The sequence below is a fragment of the Limulus polyphemus genome, unplaced genomic scaffold (genome assembly GCF_000517525.1).
Source record: "Limulus polyphemus unplaced genomic scaffold, Limulus_polyphemus-2.1.2 Scaffold55, whole genome shotgun sequence".
Taxonomy (NCBI): Eukaryota; Metazoa; Arthropoda; class Merostomata; order Xiphosura; family Limulidae; genus Limulus; species Limulus polyphemus.
In genome coordinates, this window is record NW_013665665.1 from 1,145,997 (window position 1) to 1,170,988 (window position 24,992).

General features: G+C 33.1%; 2 protein-coding genes across 3 annotated transcripts in view; one reads left to right on the plus strand and one right to left on the minus strand.

Annotated features, from left to right (window-relative positions):
- The window catches only part of LOC106463748 (RYamide receptor-like), a 13,259-nt gene extending 2,491 nt beyond the window's left edge, over window positions 1-10,768 (plus strand). Inside the window, exon 2 of the mRNA XM_013923812.1 lies at window positions 10,316-10,768. Coding sequence (XP_013779266.1) covers window positions 10,316-10,768 — 453 coding nt within the window. The remainder of the gene's footprint in view (window positions 1-10,315) is intronic.
- Window positions 10,769-16,302: 5,534 nt separating this feature from the next.
- Window positions 16,303-24,992, minus strand: part of LOC106463803 (protein spaetzle 5-like) — a 19,967-nt gene continuing 11,277 nt past the window's right edge. For both annotated transcript variants that reach the window (XM_022391764.1, XM_013923876.2), the window contains exons 3-4: window positions 18,669-18,911; window positions 16,303-16,773 (exon numbers count right to left, since the gene is read on the minus strand). In XM_022391764.1, the coding sequence (XP_022247472.1) occupies window positions 16,536-16,773; window positions 18,669-18,911 (481 nt within the window). In that variant the 3' untranslated portion in view covers window positions 16,303-16,535. The remainder of the gene's footprint in view (window positions 16,774-18,668; window positions 18,912-24,992) is intronic.

A 24,992-nucleotide genomic window follows, 5' to 3' on the forward strand; every position in this document is an offset into this window, starting at 1 on the left:
GGAAGGCAGCTAGTCATCACCACCCACCACCAACTCTTGGGCTACTCTTTTACCAACGAATAGTGGGATTGACCGTCACATTATAACGCCACCACGGTTGAAAGGGCGAGCTTCTTTTATAAAAGCAGCATCAGTATATCCAATATTTTTTACGAAATGCTTAGAAAACAAAAGTGAATAATTCAATTCTTTCATGCTTACATTCACACAGGCTGTTTAATATTTTGTTTGTTTCTCAATCTGAAGCTTAAATTTCCAACGAATAAAAATTTTGTAAAAGCCTGACTTTTAAATTATAGTGTATTAATAGTAACGATAAATGTTAAGCTACTCTAATAAGCTCACAAATAGAATTTTGTATTTAAAATAACTTATCATTGTACGCAGTCCTATGTGTACGCCAAGATTTTGGTTTGCTTCAGTTTAAGCCTACTGAAGTTCAGCTTTAGAAAAGAGTAGATGCCAATATGAATCATTGTGCTCAAAAGCAGCGAAGGTATAGAAAGTTCTCGGCCTCATCTCTTACTGATATAACGTCTAAATATTTCCTAGGTTTAAATAATCGTGAATAATCAATCTATCTAAGAATATAACATCGTTTTTATAAAAGCTTCGAACTGATATATTCCTTATATAACACTTCTAGTCCCGCAGCTAGAACAGTATGGCCAGAGAGATTTGCAAGCGGAAAAACAAAGAGACACCACCAAACGGAGACAAATTTCATTAATAATATTGTAAAAATTCATATGTTAATTTGTATTTGTTTGCTATTAGCTAGTTATTATTTACGAGATATCCAATAAAAGAGAAACGTTTTGCTACCACTCTCTACTCTTCTATCCCAACTAGTTTGTTTGTTTGTTTTAGACCAAAGCCACATTGGGCTATCTGCTGTGTCCACCGAGGGGAATTGGACGTTGTAAGTCCGTAAACGTACTGTTGTCCCACCGGCATACATCCCAGCTAGAAGTATCGTGTAACGAAGGTGATAAGCTCTGAAGTAATATATTGTATGATCCAACTAACTTTGAAAATCGATGAAGGAAGTTCAAAGTTAAAAAAATCTACCTTTCAAACTGATTGCGCAATTTCAGAACAATCTATAAGAAACTGAAAAACAGATATTTTGTTACAGAGACAATACGACATCGTCAGACGTGTTCAAGGGACCAAAGACATTAGTCGTTACTACTCATACCAAATAATAAAAGTTTCAATCAACAGGATTCTCTCGTACATTTTATCAAGATCACATGGTAGTGTTTCTTCAGTAATGCGTGTTATACACAGAGAACATTATCATGTAACATTCATGGTTAAAGCATTTTTTTTCCAAAATTTTTGGTGATCAGCTAAAAGACTACATGCATATGCTTATTAAAATAACACTGAACGTTAAGTTTAAATCATTAAAAGAACCTTAACACTTTTCTAGTTTGTTACAATCTTTTTGCTGTTGGTGGTGGTTGAACATTTCTCAGCAAACAGCTTTGACTATGCTCATATTGAACATAGTATATACGAATATCAGTCACATCTATTGTTATGATGTGTCATTTAATATTTGAACATGTCACTGCACGTCTTTCTTAATGTCACTTAGAACTTTTTTTCGTCATTACGTATGAAGCATAGATTAAACTTTTGATGATCTCACATGTAATACTAAATTTGAACTTTGAACTGCTAATAAATACATCATGTTGAATAAATGATTAAATATTTTCAATTGTTTAATACTACGTGAGTGAAGATAGTATTTTATAGTGTTGCGTCAGCGAGGTCACGTGACTAGATCACGCCACTTCCTTCTCGAACCTTCGCGAATTGTCGGGAGATTGCTAGATTGGGGGTAGTCTGGTATATATAGGATGGTCACAACGTGACGGGGGAATGTGTGTAGGTAATGAGTAATTGAATGTATGCGGACAAAATATTGTTGGCCACGTGAGACGTGAGCGTTTGTTATAGAGCGACTGTGAAATTAAGTGTATCGTAAGTTGTATTCGGAAAGAATAAACCAGTTTTATTTAAGAAAGGACTTGTGTCGCTAAAGTTTCGTCGGAACGAAGTTACGGAAAATTAACTAACGACTGGAGACGTAACAATAGCTTTGTATGTATATACCAGTTACAATGACTTGTATCGATTTCCTGAAATCATTAGTGATTAAACTGGTAATTAAAGTGACAGTGGTAAAGAAAGTGATCACTGATAAAGTATGATACTTATGTTTAAAATTGTAACGGGATACATTTCTAGTGAATGTTATTTCATTTTACTTTTCTATTAAGAAGAAAGTACATTATTTAGTACATCATGCCAAGAACAAAATAGATAATACAAAAACTCTAACGGACAAAATGCACAGTAAAGCTGTGAAAAAAAAAAGAAACAAGTATATCTTTGTGCGTAACTGAAACCCTAACACGACGGACACATATATCAATTTGTTTAATTATATAGGGCTTAATCCATCGTTATTATATGTTTTATTATTTCCTTCCTAATAACGAGTTAAACTGTGTGACAACCATCAAGCCACTAAGGAATACAACCAATTAAGAAAGTTTTGTGTTCCATAGATAAACATGTTAAACATGCTGTAGTTTAAAAGGTTGAACAGGATAAAGGTTTGATTTGAATTTCTGACACCACTTAAGTATAAATAATTTTTGTAATAGACCTAAATCGAATTTTCATACATTGCCTGAGAATGCTGTTGACTAGCTGCCTTCTTTCTAGTCTACCAGTTCAAATTATAGATGACTATGTGCAGAGAGTTATATGTGCTCCTGATAACACAAAGCTAAAGAAATGTCACTTTGTCGCGAAAATATTTAATGCTAATGATGCAGTTGCAAGTTAGAAACTAAAGTAAATGTGTGTGACCTATATTGCTTAAGTGAGTTTCTGCTCGGTAAACACACTAATGAAATAAAATTGATATGTTTTCGGGCTTAGACATAATTCATTTATCAATTCTCATTCTCAAAGCATAATTCATTTATCAATTCTCGTTCTCGTTATATAACAGTACAGAGCCAATGTATGCTGGTGATATAGTAAACGTAAATAGGCTTTCAGCCTACATTTCCTCCTTACACGATTCCTCGTTTATATATCCAAATAGTCTTAATACACAGCAACAAAAATGTTCAAACAAAAACGTTAGGAATCCGAACTCAAAAGAATATCACACTCACCTTGAAATGACAAATGACAAGCTTTATATTAATGTAATTTAATAACAACTTAGATTCTACTTCTGGCGACCAAAATGCCAAAGACCATCAGAACTGTGCTTTAAATCTTATGATACAATTTTAAATCTTATAAGTCTGTATGTGTTATTACAATTAGTAAGAAAAATCAAACTATATAGTTCAAATAAAATATATTCATTCAGAGTATCGTACAGTTTATGCGATAAGAGATTATTATATACTAAATAAGTCAAACTCGTCCTATACATCCTCGCTTAGTTATCTATCTACATATATAACGTCGTGTTTTGTGTTCCGTTCTTCTCTATTGTTAATGAAACTTATTTGTTGTTGTTTTTTCACCGAAATGCACAGTATTTGTCACATGTTACTGGGGTAGACCGGTTTTGGAGGGATTTCCATGCCGCAACAACAACCCTGCAAAAATACTGTCGGTACATTGTTTTTTACAATGTCACTGAAGGTTGGTCGGCTCAGTGAATGTGAAAGTCCTTGTTTTTCAATGTACGTCCTGTTGTTGAATTATCAGTATTCATAGAAAGCCTAAATTTAGACAGAGGTATTGTTTAATTTCAAGCAATTTAAACATATATTATCTTTAACAGAATTGCATGTTCCAATATTCACTATTATTCTCAGTGAGCCAGCATTTGAATTTGCAGGCAGTTTTAAAAATTGATTGTATGATCTTTATGGGGTTTTGATTCCTTTTTAACTCACTATATAGTAACTTAAAACAATTTAGATGTGTGTATGAGTAATATTATGCACCTGATAAGTCAAATCTTACAAGATACACCCACTTGTTTTTATTGGGGCTTAGCCGTGTCTTACATTTTAATATACTAGTGTAAGAAAACAAAGGATGAGAATATAATCTAAAATTGTCATACAACCGGATAGGAATATATTACATATTTCTTTCTTTTTCAACAAAGAAAAATTTAAAATACAATTTGTGACTGTTATGTATTACAATTTATTCCGGACAAGCCTCCATTTTATTACGTAACCTATTATAATTTGGAATAGCCTGAGACTGAGTTAAATGATAATTTAGATTTAGAAACTAAATGAATGTCGAATGTATCTAATACTTGACAACAAGATTGATACACAGTTTTGTTAAATACAAATATATTTTAACATACAAACAATAACACAATTTATAATAACGGTTATTACAAATAATGATCTTTGTACAAAAGTTTTACAAACTTACAAAAAATATTTAGTCCTCTGTTTGGTATAGAACTTCCTTGATATCTTATCGAGGGTTCACAATGAACGAATTAATTTTAAGTTGATGTAGATACAATTCACTTAACAGGGAGCTAGCTAGCTCTGTTCTTTGTTCTTCGCCGGCCACACACCCCGAATTGTCCACCGATGAAATTATATAATGTTTTTTGTAAAATTACTAATGTCCGATGTAAATCCGTTGAAGTTAAATGGTTTGTAATATTCAAAATCTACAAACATTCCTGGTCAAATCTCTGAAGTTCCCGATTAATAAGAGTTATAATAATCACAGTTATAGCTTCTGAGGTTTATAGCACACTAGCTGTAGCAAACTAATAACATATACTGTCTTTTGGCGCGGCGCGTTGATTATATTCATAGGCGTGAGGAGAATTTGTCGAAATTTCAGTTTACGCGACAATATAAACGATACGCCAGTGTTTACGTTCACAGACATATATATATATATTGTTGATTCTTACACTCGAGAATCTTCTACAAATTTAGTGAATAGGCGGGAATTTTGCATTACAGATTTAACAGTATAAGTTATGTGCATTTCAACATATAAATTTAACTTAAACAAACATCGATATTAAAATAGATTTAGGATAGTAAATCCCTCACATGACGTAGATGCCTAATCTGTTCTTTGATTCGCCCTACCCTCTGCTGCTGACTGCAGTTTCACCTATTCAAGTCTCAGCACGACTTTGGTCAGTAAACCAAAAAAATATAGGTTAGGCCTCTTAAAATGGTGATGTATGTATGATATTTATGGGGTTTTTGAGTCTTTTGTAACTCACTATATAGTAACCTAAGTTAATTTAGGTGTGTGAATAATATTATGGCATTAGGATTCTACGTCACAGGTTATATTTTCAATTTTACCTTTGGTGAAAAGAAAAAAGAAATCTGTAATATAATCATTAAACAGTTGGTCTGCTGCATAATATCGAATAACAAATTAGGCGCAATGCCATAATACTATTCACACACCTAAACTAGTTTAGGTTACTATATGGTGAGTTAAAAAGGACTGAAGAACCCCATACGTATCATATACAAAATCAACATTATAAGAGGCCTAACCTATATTTCTTCGATAAGCAATCTAGCACCCATCTCGGCTGCAGCTCCTTAGTTGCCTGTCTGTTACCTCCTGGGGTTTAAACCCTCCGCTACTCCTTTACAAGTATAAAGCCTTCTTACGACCTTGTCTCACTTATGGACATACAGCGTGGATTTCTCCCCCATCTTCCTTTTATCTTGTACCCGGCATGGCCAGGTGGTTAAGGCATTCGACTTGCAATCTGTGGGTCGCGGGTTCGAATCCCCGTCTCCCTAAACATGCTCGCTCTTTCAGCCGTGGGGGTGTTATAATGTTATGGTCAATCCCACTATTCGTTGGTAAAAGAGTAACCCAAAAGTTGGCGGTGGGTGGTGATGACTAGCTGCCTTCCCTCTAGTCTTACACTGCAAAGTTAAGGACGGCTAGCGCAGATAGCCCTCGTGTAGCTTTGCGCGAAATTCAAAAATAAACAATCCTTTTATCTTCGTTTACAGGTTCTAGACCGTCATGCTCTACGTTTGGTATTTCACATCCGGCTGCTCAGTCCAACTAAGGACCTTTATGATCGAATTGGCTTTTCTTATATTCTTGTTCACCTTCGAAATATTCGGCTTCGTTATGTCTAGCGGTGTTTCCTCCTCAAAATGTTCTTTTTGCTGCTGCGCTTGAGCATCAGTCCACAAGCCTCTCTAACTCTTTCTCTGGACTATTTGTTCAATCTGTATGTTGTGTCGCTTCCGTCTGGTGATCCTGAACATGTTGATTTACCAATGTTGGACCTCCCAAATTATATTTACCCTGCTGATGCACAATCTCATGAGCAGCCCCGACTGCGAGGACCTAGTCACGATCCAGGATAACATGGGCAGCCCCGACTGCGAGGACCTAGTCACGATCCAATATCATGGGCAGCTCCGAACGCGAGGACCTAGTCACGATCCAGGATAACATTTTACCGTATCAATCACTTAATCTAATGTCGTAATTCAGGTTATATTTAAAATCATTGATACAAAAATTAGGCATTCCGACTTTTATTAGTAACCATAATCGATTTTATGCTTGATCAAGATTTGTTGCACTACACATTTCCTGCCTCATTTCTCACAATTGTGCCTCCTTCCAATGACTTGGATAGTTATTTCTTCTTTCTCTTCATCCCGGCATCTATTTTCACATTTGTCTCTATAATTCATTTTACTATACTTTTCTCGTCACATCTCAGGCTGTAGAGAGGGCGTAACCCTTTGATAGTCCGCCAGCCTTTGACTGAAATGAAATTGCACTCATGCTTATTTACTTTGCTGACCCAAGCTGTGCTGATGACCCTTGAATAGGCGAAATTGCAGTCCGCAGCAGAGGGTGCGGCGAATCAAAGAATGTATTAAGCCTCTACGTCACAGATTCTATTTTCAATTTTATCTTTGTTGAAATAAAAGAAATCTCTCATATAATGATTTAACGGTTGTATGACCATTTTAGATAATACTTTCATATTTTATTATATAGTATATTAAAATATAAGACACGGCTAAGCCCCAATGAAAACAAATTAGTGCACCTTTTAAGACTTGGCTTATCCTTATGAACATAAAGCACAGATACGTTTTTTTTAATATAAGATAATAAGAATATCCATTGAAAGATAATACATGTGAAAAGTTACTACTAACGAGACTGCGTTCATTATTAATGATATCAGAAGGACATACACAAAGATATTGAATATTGCCCTTAATAAAAACAAACAAACATGAAAACATTCAAGAAGACATTTCGACTTTTATTAGTAACCATAACTGTTTTATACTAATTTTAAAAAGACATACACAATCACTAGTAACCATAATAATTTCAGGGAGATATTAGATATCCACTAGCAACAATAATTGTTTCAAAACGACATATATATATATGGATCCAATATTGGATACAATTATATCAGAAGAAGGACATCCGGAGTATAAACACAAACCATAAGGAATAAGGATTTCAGCTTCAGAAAGGTATTTAGATATTAATAATTAATTAGGTTGACGTGTCATCTTTAATTACCTATGTATACCCACTTGAGCTGTATATTATTAAGTTTTCTTGTGACTAATACATTTACTTATCTATCATCTGAATTTTTTTTTATTATTATTATTATCAATTAATTTTGTAAAGAAAATACTAACTAGATTCCTTGGATTAATCAAAATGTACCTTAACCATCATCAAGCATAACAAAAAAAAATCGTAGAACACAACAAGCCAAGATTATTGGGGGGGGGGGATAAATCACTCCGCGTGCTTGAATTTCCAGGAAATTCTACTATGTGATTTGGTTTGCTGTTGTAGTTTGTTTTTTTCGGTGAATTTAACCCCAAAAAAACTCCACAATAGTAGAGAGTGCACTCAGTATATTTTAAATGATATAAGAAGAGTGAGAAAAGTACATTTCACTTCGTCAAGTAAGTAACCTGACGCAGAAAAACTTAGTTTTATAACTGGAAGACGAATCCACGTGCGACAGAAATATTTTACTAATAATGCGATTCTCTAGAGTATTGAAGCTTTAAAACTATTTTACTAGATATAAGGGTCTAAAAAGAAGAAACAACGCATGGAAAATGTTTTCTGCGTCCATTATTAAACCAAAACAATACAAGTGCTTTCTTGATAGAAACGAAAAATGAGCACGAAAACAGCCTTAACAATACTACTTTATAGTTTGAACAAGGCCTGCGTTGTGAACTATATGGAAAACATTTTATAAAAATTTTATTTTCCGAACCATTTGTCCCCAAGTACATTGCGTTTGATGCACTCATACCCTATATATTGTGCTTGAATGGAGTTACACACTACATTACGTTTGATGTAGTCATATCGTATATTGTGCTTTAATGTAGTCACACACACTACATTACGTTTGATGTAGTCATATCGTATATTGTGCTTGAATGGAGTCACACACTACATTACGTTTGGTGTAGTCACATCGTATATTGTGCTTGAATGAAGTCACACACACTACATTGCGTTTGGTGTAGTCATATCGTATATTGTGCTTTAATGTAGTCACACACTACATTGCGTTTGATGTAGTCATACCGTATATTATGCTTGAATGTAGTCACACACACAACATTGTGCTTGAATATAATCACACCGTATATTGTGCTTGAATGTAGTCACACACAACATTGTGCTTGAATATAGTCACACAAACTATACTGCGTTTTATGTGGTCATACACTACGTTGTGTTTGAATGCAATCACACAGTACATCGCGTTTGATGTAGTCATACGCTATATCTTGCATGAATGACAGCAGTGAAAAAAAACTGAACGCCATTCACTGGTAAAATATCAAACTATTAATAAGGCACCATTTTTTTATAGAAGCTTAAATACAGAGAAAGCGTTTATTTTCCCCAGCACACTTTATGTTCGACTATAAAAGAGTGTATTTAATACAAAAATTTCTAATATAGCACATACGTTACCCATTTTTGAATGAATAGTCAGTGATAACAATGTATATTTCGTTCTTTTTGTTGAGAAAGAAGGTTATATAAGTCACATCGAAAAACTAAAATACCAATAGATTAAAACTTAAAGAACAAGTGTATTATTGTTATTTATGCAAAACTGGAGTTCTCATATGTGAATATTTTATTACGGTTGAATCTAATGGTGTATCTTGTTTGTAAGTTACGTAAAATGTAGCGTAACTTCAGAGCGAAGACATTTATGTCGTGTCCCCTATGTCCTAGAAAGCTTTCGAGATTCAAGAAATTCTACTTAGTATTCAGTTTGATTTGAAACCCATCTTCCGAAGCTCATGAGAATTTATGCACTGTCGATCTGCCCACGGAATCATTAAAAGGCCTCTTTCTGACTTACATGTATAATTCCTCATTGCTCTCTAATTGAAATATTCATTGCCTTCTGATACAAGTAATTAGAGCTAAGGTCAAAGAGTCGGTATATATTAGAAGATACAATGATGCTAAAATTAATCTATATCTGGCACACTAATTCAACTCATTTGTGTCAGCACACAATCACATGTGCAAATTGAAGCTTTACTTCCATGTTCTCGTTATTCACTTAAACGAAGAAACAATTCTTTTACGCTTTGTCTCTTGAAATATTTACTTTTAGAGAAAAATAATACACTAGTAAATAATAGTGAATATATATACATATATAGATATCGATTGCAAAAAGAATAGAAAATGGTTACTAGGGCCTTGATTAGCAATCAAACAAAGTACTAAGGGTAAGTTACCGTAACCATAGGAGATACGACGTAAGCTAGCATAGACAATAATGGTTAAATTAATCTATATTTGAAGGGTTATTGCAATATGTTTATGTCAACACCATCATCAGTACATATTAAAGCTCCACTTCTAGATGTCATTGTTTATTTAAATGAAGAAACGATACTTTTATATTTAGTCACAAAACATACATACATTTAGACAAAAACAATACGCTAGTAAATCACAGTTAATATACATTTAAAAAAAAATCAAGTTCAAGTCACTAGAGGCCAAAAATTACAATGGCTTAGAAAAACGGCTTCTTTTCGAGTGTTGACTATTACAAACAAATAATGACACATTATTTAGCTCTTGCGTGATAAATGAACTCTATTGATATATATATGTGAATTCAACTTAAGCCTTTTTAAGCAATTATTGCAATAAAGTTTTATTTTCAGTTGTAAAAATAGTTTCAGAACAATTATGATTTTTATGTCTTTTATTACAGATGGTGAAGATGATGATTATGGTGGTAACAGTCTTCACGTTTTGTTGGCTGCCTTTTAATATCCTGATCGTAGTGGGCGACCAAGACCAGTCAATCTGGTGGTACAAGCACATCCAGTACGTTTGGTTTGTTTGCCACTGGCTGGCTATGAGTCACACCTCCTACAATCCCATCATCTACTGTTGGATGAACTTTAAGTTTCGTAATGGATTTCATCAAGTAATTTATGGTCTTCCTTGCTTTCGATGCAGTCGTCATCACCATTACCAAGGAAAAAGTCTTAGAAGGAAACATACGCGCAGCAACCTGCGAAACATCACCAATGCATCAATGTCAGCTGGCACAGTAGCCACATTGGATCATGGTCTATCCATAAGAAAGCCTAGAGCAAAGTTCACATGTCGTGTTTCTAGATTTGACGATGAAGCAACTGAAGGTTGCAATTTTGAGTAAAGGAAAATCAGTTTCAGTTCAATTTAAACTTTAAAAGAAGAAGAATAAAAAATAGAGACATATTATATGTTTTACCAATAAACTTAACATTTTCTTCATTTAGATATTTTTAAACATCACTATTATGCATTCAAAGTGTCTAAGTTGGATGTCCACTAACATGAATATGAAGACAATGCGGCATTATAAAGATATCACTTAGCATTCCTATGAAGGCCAAGTGGGCGGTCATCTGGTGGTTTAATGTTGTTCTTTAAATATATATATATTAACATTTACCATCAAAGTTAATTTAATGTTTTTAAATATCTCCAAATAGTAATTAGTATGCAAAGTTCGTGTCAGCGTTTTTGTCTTTTTATTTTTTACTTTTTGGATATCTCGTAAACCAAAGGGTGATTTTTAATTCCTTAATATTAAACAACAAGTCAAATGCTGATTTTTGAATATCCCATAGCACAAATTAGTAAGCCAAGTGTAAATGTTTTCTTTTTGTTGTTTTTGATAATCTTTAATACTACAAACATAAAATAAATAGATATTTCTTGGATATCGGTTAACAGTGGCAAGTGAGCATTATTTTTATATCCTTTATCATTAATTACAACGGCAAATTGGAAATATTTGGACATCTCTCAAAGCTTATTAGTAAGTCGAGTAAGTGGGGGAGGGGCGTTCTGAATGTACTTTAATACAATGTGATCATACAAAACTACAATACACTTTCTATGGTGATTGAAGCAATATCAGTATGAATATTCATTAGAAGTTTACTATCATCCATTATGTATATATATATATTTATACATTTATGAAGTATACATAATACAGATTAATTTTCGATCACTTGCCGTTCTGTTGATTTGCTGTTTTGTACAAATTGTTTTTGATGTAAAAGTAAAAGTAAAAAGTTATTTGTGTAAACTTGACTTTACATCAACCCTTTGATTACCAACACGGGTAGACTGTGAATATATATCTTAGTATTTTTAACTAGCTGCGACCTGCAAAACATTTGCGGTATTTTTCATGCCCTTTGCTTGAATTTTCCTTATTCTATCATTTTCACGTACGGCACCTAAGCTACGCTTTCTTGCAAGCATTATGTGTTAGATCGATAAATCCAGGTCTATTTCGAAAAAAAAAATTATGTGGTCAGCCAAACAAATTCACGGAAACATAATTTTATTTAATTAAATTACACGTACGTAACTTTATTTAATTATTGTTTGTTTGTTTTGAATTTCGCGCAAAGCTACACGAGGGCTATCTGCGCTAGCCGTGCCTAATTTAGCAGTGTAAGACTAGAGGGAAGGCAGCTAGTCATCACCACCTACCGCCAACTCTTGGGCTACTCTTTTACCAACGAATAGTGGGATTGACCGTCACATTATAATGCCCCCACGGCTGAAAGGGCGAGCGTGTTTGGTGTGACGGGGATTCGAACCTGCGACCCGCAGATTGCGAGTCGAGCTCCCTAACCACCTGGCCATGTTTATTTAATTAAACCACACGTACGTAATTTTATTTAATTAAAGTACACGTAAAATAAACAATAAAGTATAGTAATGGTATTTATAATAGTGTACAGAGTATGAAACATTTATGAACGTTCAGTGTTTGACACGGTTTTACAAGTTCAAATAAAGAAACTAAAAAAAAACGAAGAATAAAACCTGTTGTAAAGAAAAGAGTAGCTAAAAGGTATTCATAGCAGTCCATGAAACGAACCGAAGCTACGTTATTCCAAAGTAAAGTAAACATAAAGTTGTAATGAAGATCAACTTAGCTGACGTAAAGTAAATATAAAGTTGTAATGAAGATCAACTTAGCTGCAACTTCTGAATGCATGTTCACAAAGTGATAAACATGTGGTTTTGAACGAACTGCGCATTCGTATTTTAAACCTAAATATGTCAAGAAAGCCCATAGTAATTGTATTTAATGTAATGTTATTTTTTTTAGGAAATTACACTCGGGTTATTTGTTGTTTGTGTGAAATACTTGCAAATAAAAACTAAATTTAAAATGGAAGGCAGTTGTCACGTGATAACAACTACATTGGGTCATCGTTTAGCATACTCAGTGCATTAAATGTTTGACTTAGCAAAAATAAGATAAGGTGGTTCTGAATGGAAAAGCCAATATGCAATACGGACTCCTCGAACAAAGGCCTTTCTAACTATATTAAACTTGTAGTGTTTGATCGAGAAATATACGAGAAAAGTGCTGGACAGACAAACGAAAACGTATTATTTATATGGATTTAAATTTTGCGCAAAGTAGTCCATGATGTATGAACGTTTCTCATGATTATTTTAAGAAATTGTAACAGGAGTTATCGTATGGCAACTACCGAGTTACAAATCTCATTTATCTAATATACCAAAAATATGCAGTCAGTAGCAATGTCACACAGATCACCCACTTAAGGAAATGTATATAAGAATAAGAAAAAATGGAATCTCGTAATGATGAATAAAATACAACATTTATCAATACTACTATATTCAATGTTACTTTGATAAATCTTCATGGTCTTTCAATTTAAGGTAATTAATCCGGTAAATTGTGATTCGTGTACACTTTAAAATATTAATTTTCCTGAAACTTTCTTAGAAGTTTAGGTTTGCTCCATTAATACGACTCACTTTACCTGGTCTGACGAAATCCTTTAATAACTCTAGAATTGGCTCTCTGAACAGATTGACTTTACTATAAATTTAGTCTAGTTTATATGTTTTATTTGCACGAAGTTTGTGGGTGTTAAGTAGGTGGAACTATTTATCTAATCCCAAGTTTTTCTTAATAAGAAATGGAATATTTCTCATAAGAATTGCATCAGTGTTATGTCATTTACATTAACGGGTATCGAGAACAGCCTTTGAAAATAGCACTTTGTTCTCCACATTTTCAAGTCAAACATCTGATGTCTTTCCAGCCTATTTATGCTACTAAGAATTATCCAACTATGTTCATATCAAACCAATTTTATTATTTGTAACTAACCAAATGTTATATTCCATTGCTCAGGATTGTTAAACGATATAGTGTAGTTTCAATTAGTGATATTAGGTGAAACATTCTCAAACTCAACACAAATTAATTCATGGTCGTATATTTGTTTTGTAAAAGTTTTTGTACGTCTTTTTAGCATTATGCTAACACAAAGTTCATGTTTCTGGTATTAAATTCTTGACAAGTATAAATTGCATGCGTCCTCAGCATTTCTTGTACTAGACCTTTGTTCACATTCACTAGGTGTATGTTTCTTTCCTTTATTTACACTGCACATGCTATTTATTTTTCTTCTTGCTAACTACTTTTGTTTAACGTGTAGCCCCCCCCCCCCCAGTGGCACAGCGGTATGTCTGTGGAGTGACACCGCTACAGGTTTCGGTACCCGTGGTAGGCAGAGCACAGATAGCCCATTGAGTAGCTTTGTGCTTAACTACAAACAAACAAATTTATCTTGCCACTTAAGCATGCATTCAGTGTGGGTATTCTTGCTATGTTTTTTGTATATTTATTTAAGTTCATATCGTCCCTTCCATTTAATTAAGCCCATTTTAAAACACATCTGTGATGCTTGGAAAAAATCCTCATGATTAATTTTGAATTAATTATGATAAGGCATTGCAACAAAACGTACCAAAATTAGAAGAAAAATATAACCTAACGTATAATCTATGCTTTTCATAAAAGTAATAGTAATCAGTGACCTGATGTAAGCTTCTATCCTGGTGGCTCAGCAGTTAGCTTGAAGACTTATGACACTCAAATTAAGGGTTCTATCCCCGATGTAAATACAAACGTAGATAATCCATTGCACACCTCTGCTATAAACAAACGACCAAAATGATGAAAAGTGGATCACTAGATCATCAATGCCACAGAATCATTAAATAGTTAATCGAGGATAAAACTGACAAAATGATGGTAACGATCACATGTCTCAGTTTTGCTGACAGCCGAAGGATTCTTAAAATAACATACAGCTCACAAATCCGACAACATAAGATTGACTACAAAAGGAATCAAATAACTTTGCTTATTATGATGGACATTTTGAACAGGAGTATATTCTATACTAGATTTGTCTTGATATAATCCCACGTTAAAAATCTAAGAATTAGTTTGTTTGTTTGTTTGAAGTTAAGCACAAAGCTACACAATGGGCTATCTGTGCTCTGCCCACCACAGGTATCGAAACCCGGATTCTAGCGTTGTAAGTCCGCAGACATACCGCTGTGCCACTGGGGGGCTTCCAAATGTAGGCAAGTAAGTATGCATCGACCGAGCTAAAACATAAAACTTACTTACAAACATCTTACAATAAGTAAAGATACCTATTTTTTAAATTTACCATGGACATAAGCACAACCCCAATAACAGTAACATATCTGAAATTTGTTATTATTTTCTATTAAAATCATAGCAATATATAGAATTGTATCATAACTTGTGCTTCGTATTAATTTACTTATCTGAAACGAAATGATAAGTGGGTATCTAACGAACTATTTACTTATTTGTCTAATTAATACCAATAGACCCATTTAGCTGAGTCCGTTCCGCAAAACTACTAAGTTATGTTTCATGTTCAAATCGTGCATATTTCATGTACAACGAGACCGAATTTGACTGCAAAAAATCTCCCAAATAGTTCTGGTAGATATATTCGAAAACTTGCAAACTTTGATACAAGTTAAAAAGTTAATTGGCTTAAGTCCATTCGGTTGTTTTTAACTAACAGTAAATACAGTACGCAGTATTAGGTTACAAGTTTTAAAACAACATCCAATTTTCTTGGTAGGCAATTTTATTATAGATGTTTATAATAAAAACAACATATTTTAACTACCACAATAATCATATTCCCAATTGCCATTAATAAACGCTAAAAGAAATGACTCAATACTGTTGCTCTCACATTGAATTAGAATCAATATTCGTCAAAATTAGAAGAAAATGTAGTTCATGTCAGATAACTAACTACAGTAACGTGCAAAGAACATTAAAAGGGCATGGTTTCGTTGACAAAATAGGGCACTTTTTAAGCATCATAAAGCAATACTTTTTTTTTTTTGGAGGGGGTGTTAAGAGGGACTATGACTTGCCTATGGTATACATAGGGTAGAAAACCATAAGAAGAAGCAAACAATCGTCTTTTATAAACACTTTTAAAATCTAAAACTAGACATTAAATTATTTTGTATTAACACTCAATCACATATCGTTTTTGTTTTTTTTTACATTCCTGTGCTCTTTTAATTTTAAAGTTGAAATATTTTTTTTTAATAATAATAACTCGCAACAAGCAAGATGTGGTAGATGAGAAAGACATTTTGGGAGCACAAGAGCAGAAAGGCAGGGGTATGATCCCACCCAGCCACACCCTATGCACGTCATTGACGAACTATAAGCTTATACAAGTGCGAGAGATACGTAATAGCTAATATGGTTTTGAAAGAAAATTACGCGTGTCCTATTACGTAGTTCGAGCCATTTTTCAGGGAAAAAAAAGATTAATCCACTACAAAAACTTTCATTTATTTTCACTTCAAATCCAAAGTATTATGAGTCAGTAAGATATATATATAAAAAAGTTGATTTAACATTAGTAACTTCAACATAAAAAAGGTTCATTGTGTTATCATTATTGTCCATGTACACTGTTTTTAGGTTTTTAAAGCAACCTGTTTTTATTGTTGATCACAGACACCGCTATCTTCAAATAATGTAGGTCTTCGGCACGTGTATTTGGCTAATTTAACCTGCCACCAGGTGACACAGCTTCAGTCATAGGTGGTTTGCGGCGAAACTCTGGCGGAAATTTGACAAAGCACGTGCAGCATGATGGAAACGGGAAAGAGTCCAAAAAAGTGGTTTTTTTCTTTGGATGGACTGCTAAAAGGCGTTTATAGGCGTACCTCTGGCGACACTGACTTCGATAACCAAATGGCAAGTTCCCGTCAATATAACCACATGACTTTCCTTCTTCACTGGGAGAACAAAGAGGAAAATTTGAACAAAATTAAAGAAAGTATTAATAAAGAGAAACTATTTTTGAATACTGATATAGTAATAATTCTACTGATGATCTGTAACGTTAGCACAATATCTATTTATGTTGACGTTGCAATGACAGTTATTATTCATTTGTACATGTTCTGAAGAATATAAGCAATTCCTAGCCTAGCCTAGACTAGCTTACCATTTGGTAGAGTCCGTCCGGCTGATCCGCCAAATACGGTTACATATTGAAATCATTATGTTCAACGATATTGGCATATTACTTTAAAACTACATCTCAACTGTAAGATCAGTTAAAGTTTATGTAAAGCTTCCGTAGTATTTTAACATTCACAGACAAGGAACATCTAATGTAATCTCACAATTTACTTGTCTTTTAATAATGAAGATGAAGATAGTTGATAAAACAAAAAAACATTTTATTTACTAGGTTCGAACGTTTCGGAATACACCCATTCCACCTTCAGCGAAATCTGAAAATAGTGTTATGAAGATGACTAACTAAGACTATAATATCACAATCACTAGTTTACTTAGTTTTAAGAGAAGTGGATAACAGAAGGATAAAACAAAAAACAAACGATTATAGGTATATTGCAGAACAGTTATACACGAGTCATGAACGTAGACGTATTAGTATTTCAATACAAAGATCAAGTATCAAAACTTCTACGTTCATGGCTCGTGTATAAATATACATGTAGTGACTGTAAGGTCACGTACATTGGCAAAACAAAAAAAAACGTCCCTTAAAAACTAAACTCTGTGAACATTTAGGAGTATCTAACGGAACTAACCGTTCATTATTTAAACCTAGCCACTCATTCATTCATTCACATTCTGAAACCATAGTTCACAATATTTCATTTAACTACTTATTTGTCATTAACACAGGATTTTCAGACCTTGAACTCTACATTATGGAAAGTATATTCGTAGCTAAAGACCGCCCGACTCTTAACGACTCACAAAATTATTCAGATCTAAAATTTTCACACTTAAACTCAACTGTTGTGCAATATATCTATAATACTTTGTTGTTGTTGTTGTTGTTGTTTTATTCTTCCGTTTACCACTTTTCTTAAACACTACGTAAGCTAGTGATTGTGATATTATAGCTTTAGTTAATCATTTTCATAAAACAATTTTCAGGTTTGGCTGAAAATGGAATGAGTGTATTAGGAAACGTTCAAACCTTATAAATAAAATGGTTTGTTTTTTATCAACCGTCTTTATCTTCATTATTAGACTTCGTTTTCCCCTTCGGGAATCCATTACTTGTCTTTTGTTACACACAAGGTTACATCAAAATTATCACGAGATTACTACAGACTCGCATTAAGAAGCATATAAATATCAACATGCCTAACAGATCGAGTATATGCGAACATGCCTTACATAAATGTGAAGTAGTTACTCATTCGAGTTATTTTAAGATACTGGTAAGTACAATAATGAACGTAGTCTCCATATAAAAGAGAGCCTGCTCATCAAAAATTCTCACATTTATCACGCATGTTTTCAATGTTTTAATAGCTATCTTGTTAGCGTTTAATAAATGATTACTAACTGTTTATTTGCCTATCTCAAACATCTGCTTTCTGTAAAACCGTTTCATAGAAGTTGAAAAAAAAGCTGAAATTGGGAATAAAATAGATTATGAAAATTATGCTATTTTAAAAGTTAAAATATCCTTAAGTAGAAGAATATATGTAAAAGTTATTTATACAGTAAACTAACCTTATTTTCTGTTCCCTGTGTAATCAAGTAAAACTACATTTCAAGATATAGCTACTATAAAACTATTTATATGTATGTATTTGGATATAAAATAATTTTGGGTAAATTTGCGAAATAAACTTACAAGCACGTTTCCGACGTTACGAACTGCTCAATTTTGATATCATTGACGATGTAAAGCCATTTTTTGTCGTTATTTTCTCCTACTTTTGGCTTAAAAGTTTTCATAACAGGGGTGCAAATAGGGTCCTCAGAGAAATCCTTAAATGAAGGAGGAGATCTCCCTTGAATACCAACGTCAGTTGTTTCCAGTAACATATACAGCACGTCTTCAGGCAATGATTGAACTGCCTCTGAAATATGCCTACTAAAAAAAACAAAAAGCATCTATTAAGTTAAAAATTTCTATCGCACTAAATATGCTAGTATTCACACATAGTCTCATAGTCTCACACAGAGATAGTCTCAGACACATTAATTCACACTTGAAATTCAATAAATAAAGGAGCAATTATAATGTTACTAATATAGGTATTTCTATTACATTTGTATGTAAGAAATAAATACTTATAACGTAAATGCAAATATTTCACTTTTTTTAAATGCAAGTAGTAATTATAATGTAATCAATACAAGTTTTCAGTTTGTTTATTAGAGAGTATTACTTATTATTAATCCATATTCCAAACGAGTACTGATAGTCATAAAATTACGGCTTAAGATTAAACCATTATTTTAAAACTTTGCCAGAAGGCGTCTGCATAGAGTTCAAAACGTCATCCACCTCAAAAACTAGGGCAGAAATGATTCTTTACAAATTCTAGACTTAAAAATGATAATATTATATATTATCTTTAAGAAAAACGAATTAAGTAAAAACACTCGTTTATTCAGCTTAAGCACATTTCTCCGAAAAAAAAACTTGACTATTGTAATCAGTGGCGACTCATCAAAGGATGAAATTATTTCTTGTTTTTTTTTTTATTAACGCCTATATTTTATTTGTTTGGTAGAGTAAAATCTTTGAAAAATCGAAACTTTTTGTGGCAAAACGCTCAAAAATCTTTTCCCGCTTTATGCCATTCATTGAGGTGACATCTAGTGGTGTGAGACACGAAACAGCTGTGTCTCTGGGCTCTTTGAACAATCTTTTCATACTTACGGCCCACCAGTGGCACAGCGATATGTCTGCCGGCTTACAACGCTAAAAACTGGGTTTCGATATTTGTGGTGGGCAGAGCACAGATAGCCCATTGTATAGCTTTGTGCTTAATTACAAACAAACAAAAATTATACTTGCGATGGAAACAACCGAGAGGAGCTGAGCTTTCTTACAGAGTTTAACAAGGATTTTAAGGCCGGCCGCGCAATTAATGGAGTCACTCCGAATCTAAGTTTAAAAATAACAAATGAGAATTATTGTAAGAAATATTTTCAACAAGTGAAACAAGCAAGATTCACAAGGTCGCGGTGATCAATAGCTGATACAAATGTAATGATTATGTGACCATTCAGGGTTTTTAAGGATATAAACAATAAAAAGCGAGTTGTTTAAAAAGGGAAACGATTCATCTCGACTTGGAGGTTATTCCGGAGTTATACATTTCGAACAATAGTTAGACCCTCTATAGTTAGAGCCTAAGTAGGCTCACAGTTAAAAAATAACCAGAAATCATGTTATAGAAATAAATCGTTGAAATGGTGTATACATTAACCTTCTAGTTTAACAAGAATTAATAATCTTTTTTTTTAATCTTCTACAAGATTGAAACCGTGATCATGGTAATGCATTATTTAATTCATATTTATTTATATACGTTACGTTCTAAACATAAGATTTTCAGACACCATTAAACCAAGTGGGCTAAATACCTATGTTACAGTCTCCCTAATTTTGAGCTACCAACCACAGAGAAGACAGTTTGTTAACAGTACTTGCCGCTATAAGGGCTTTATCGAGATCTTTGAATCGAATAGTGCGATCAGTTTCAAAGTCACATTTATAACGCGCCCACACTTAAACTTGTAGAGCATATTCAGCAACATCGCCTTTCGAATCTTGGACCCTCCCTTCCGCAGCCCTTTACATTAACATTTAGCACATGTCCGACCTTTCAACATATTTTAAAACTTAATCGGAATTGAAATTTAGAATCGGGGTAAAATTATATTAACATGAAGATTTTCTTTAACCAGTTACTTATGAAATTATGGACAAATTCTCTAGATATGACCTATGAGGAAATATAGGATATCAATATTATATTTCCTTATTATGTTAAATTTGTGTTTCCAGTTAACGACAGCGGCAAGTCTACAGACTTACAACACTAAAATCCAATGTTCGATTTCTCGCGGTGGACACAGCAGATAGCTCAATGCGACTTTGCTCTAAAACAAATATACACCGAAAGATATCGGCCAAAAATACAGATTCATTGGTGGGATCGTTTTCTTGGTGTATCTAAAAACAACGTTTAGCCTACAAATACACTGTGCCCTACAGATATATTTCTTTGTACTGTAAAATGAAGTTGTGAATCTCATAGGTAACTGATATGATGATCATCGGACTGTATAGTACAGTTGGTGTTTTTAGTTCCGAGATAGAAAACCGTCAGTCTTCTTATCTTTGACAGTTTTGTTAATGTAGATTTTTTAGTCTCTTAAGATGCCATAAAAGGTTAAATCTGATCCAGATTTACCTGAGCACTAACAGCAAGTTGCAAAACACACACATTGCAGGATACACTGAATAAGTCAGTATCACGTTTCTTGGAGCTTTAAAACTGTGAGTCATGGCGCAAGAACCCCACGAAGAGCTTGTGTATGTATGTGAAAATAACTCATCAATGTATCTTTTTTTTTATCATCATATTCTTTGCAGACAATCTGATGTTTGTTTTACGTATGTTGTACGCTCGTTTATAGTTTATTTTGTATCCATTAATTTCCACTGTAAAATAACAAAGTTTGTTAATGTTAAATGCGTGGTACGAGTTATTTATATCAAAATGTTATACCTTCCAATTGTCTCAGCGATCTGGTGTTTCCTACTTCAAAGTGAATGTTGTACAAAAAATCACTGAATTTGTGATATCCTACGGATGCTATGACAAAACATTAATTTTTACTGTTTATTTTTCACTTAGTTTCTGTAATAGTAAATCTGTTTTGTTTTCAAAAGTTTATAGAGGTCATTGAATATATTCTACAAGAAGTCATTCGTTTATATAACCGTTTGACAAAACGTAATATCAGTGAAATAAAATGTTCAGACTATATATACATATTTTAAGTATCACATTAACTAAATGTAATATAGTATAGTTTGGCTTTATTGTTTACATGCATGACTATCCATACACGAGTTTACAAATATACAGTCATGAAAGTTTTTCATAACAGTTTTTCGTGTTAATATAAAGCATTCAAACCTTGTATATTGTCGTGTCTAAAACAAAAAAGAAAAGAAAAGCTGTACGTTTGCATTCATTTTAATATGACATACACAGTTCTGTTTTCGTTCTTTAGTTTGATTTATACCCACACGTCATTAAACTGTATAGAAAATCATTTTGTTCCAATCAAATATAGTCAACAAAACCACGCCACACAATCCGTTTCAGGTCTACGTAGTTATTAGGTTCAATTAGTGTATGGTTATGAATACGATACATAGAATATATATATCTAAAGCTTGAATGTTTTTATGCTAATATGGAAAGTGTATTCTTATCAAGATTATATTGTAGTTAAACTATAATATGTGTAAACTTTGGGGTAAGCTATACAAACACTCAAACGCGGTGTAATAAAATATTATTTTTTGCTTATTCAAACATTATGTTATGAATTGATACATCAAAGGGCCACGATGATTATTCTAATATTATAAGTAAAATCTATGCTCTATCTGATTGTTACAAACATTATGTTATGAATTGATACATCAAAGGGCCACGATGATATATTATAAGTAAAATCTATGCTCTATCTGATTGTTACAAACATTAGACTTTCGTACTTTTGTTAACATTAGAAAACGAACATAATTATCATTTACTATTACAACTTCAGCTACGTCACTTATTTTGTAAAATCTTAAAATGTCAATGAATGTATAACATGTTAAAAGGAAAGTTTAAATTTGCGCTTCGTGTGGATTCCAACATAAATATTATTAGTGTATATGCGTGTAATATTAATCAGCAATCAAACTATAAAGCTGTTTGGAGTTATTGTCACGCAGACAGACAGTAGGAAAACAAGACTTTGCATTCTTGTGACGTCGCTAATCCTGCAATGAATCCCACTGTGATATGTGTTATAGCTAACGTCATTCGAAGAAAGTTTGTAAATAGTAAAAGTTTAGTGTTTGCTCATTTTAAAGTGAATATTCTACAAAAAAAATCATAGAAGTTGCGATGTCCTAAAGAATGCTATGACGAAACATTTTAAAATGTTTAGTTTCTGTAACAGAAAACCTGAAAGTATGCTTAAGTGATTGGGTTTGCTATGGAGTAAAGTAACTCATTTTTAGAAAACCGTTTTTGAGAAAGTATAATTATCAGTGTTACTATATTTAGTTGGACCACAACGAATTTTGATAGAATTGTAAAACTGTAATACGTGAAATTTTAAACTTACGTATTCAAAAACGCTTTATTATTATCATTATTATTGAAGTGAAACTATAAAATTGACCTTAACAATAATGTAGAAACCGATATCGTCTTAAGAAGAGCAGAGAATGAAATAGTAGTTTTATATTAGTTCGTAATGTGATGTGTACAATAAATATGTCTAGAATTTGAATGGAAAACGCCTCCACGTAGATTGCAAGCTAAATTAATATATCAATATTCATGAAGTACCCTATACAATTTAATCAAACTGTAATATAAGAAATATTAAATTTACGTATTCAAAAACGTTTTATTTATTATTGTTTTTAAAGTGACACCATGAATTTGACCCTAAGAATAATGCAGAAACTAATATCATGTTAAGTACTATACAGAATAAAGTAATAGAATACTTGTATAACATGGTGCAGCTTGACAATAAACAACACCCTCTAGTGGTTCACCATGTTATACAAGTATTCTACTACTTTATTCTGTATAGTAGAATACTTGTATAACATGGTGCAGCTTGACAATAAACAACACCCTCTAGTGGTTCACCAGCGATCCACATAACAAATCACCTGCTCGTGCACAACTGATAAACTCATCGCCCAGCCCCTTAGTGACGAACTTTGGATCTATTCGCCCCTAGCGACACACTATCCACCCCCTAACACCATTTTGTCGAACAATGACGTCCCTTGACATTTCGGTCTCAAAGGAAACCCCCCACTGATTGGCAACCTTTGATATACCCTCCACTTCAAGTCGTCAGGCGACGGTATCCTTTTGTCGCAGTATAGGGTGGCTAATTACTTTGGTTTCTTAATTGTAATTTAGGTTCTTGGTGCTTTCTTGAAATATAGCTTTCACTCTTATACACGCATCTCCAACACGGGTTAAGAGAATAATAATCACATTTTCTTCCACATTGAAAAACAACGTATGACAAATTAAATATCGTATTTTTAAAACACGGTTTGTCATTTTTTATTAATTATAGGTAATTAACATTATTTAATTGTACCTTTGAACGATATATTACCACCCTTTCATTACTAATTAGATAGAACGATAATGATAGATAAGCACTGTACGAAAAAAACATAAAAAACAGCATTGTTTTGCAAAACAGTGGATAGAGGGTCAGACCGATAGTGAGACTAGGTAAAATATTAATTAAATAAAAATAAATAAATAAAATATATAATGACATTAAGTTGACAACCTGGACCGACAGCGGTAATTCGATATTATATATATATATATATAAACACACAAATATGCATACATATAACCAGGCGTTTCAAAAGGCACTTTCGCTGTTCGGACGACTGCGTTCAGGACATTCATGGACAAGATGTTGTGAATTTCTGTGAGTAAACCAATTCAACCGATGGGTACAAAAGTCATCGTCCAAAATCACATTCCATCAGTTTTGGACAAGTTACTACAATACTGACATTGGAACAGAGAATGATAAGCTTCAAGCAGAAGTGCGAGATGTGTTGTAATGATTGAAATTGGTAATTATCACCAACGGAAATAATATAAAACAGCTATTATACCATAGGTAATATATAGCGTGAAAATGATGTCATCATAACATACCACACTACTGTGTATGTTGTCTTCCCTATGGTCAAAGTGGCTTAACATTAACTTTCATATCCGAATTTGATGACGAGGAACCCACTTGGAGACTAATAATGGCTGGAGACGGCTTGAATGGGTAATGAAGAAAAACTTTAATATAAGTTTAACACAAACTTGTCGAATCGTTGTACATTTGCTGTTATGTTAAACTTATATTAAAG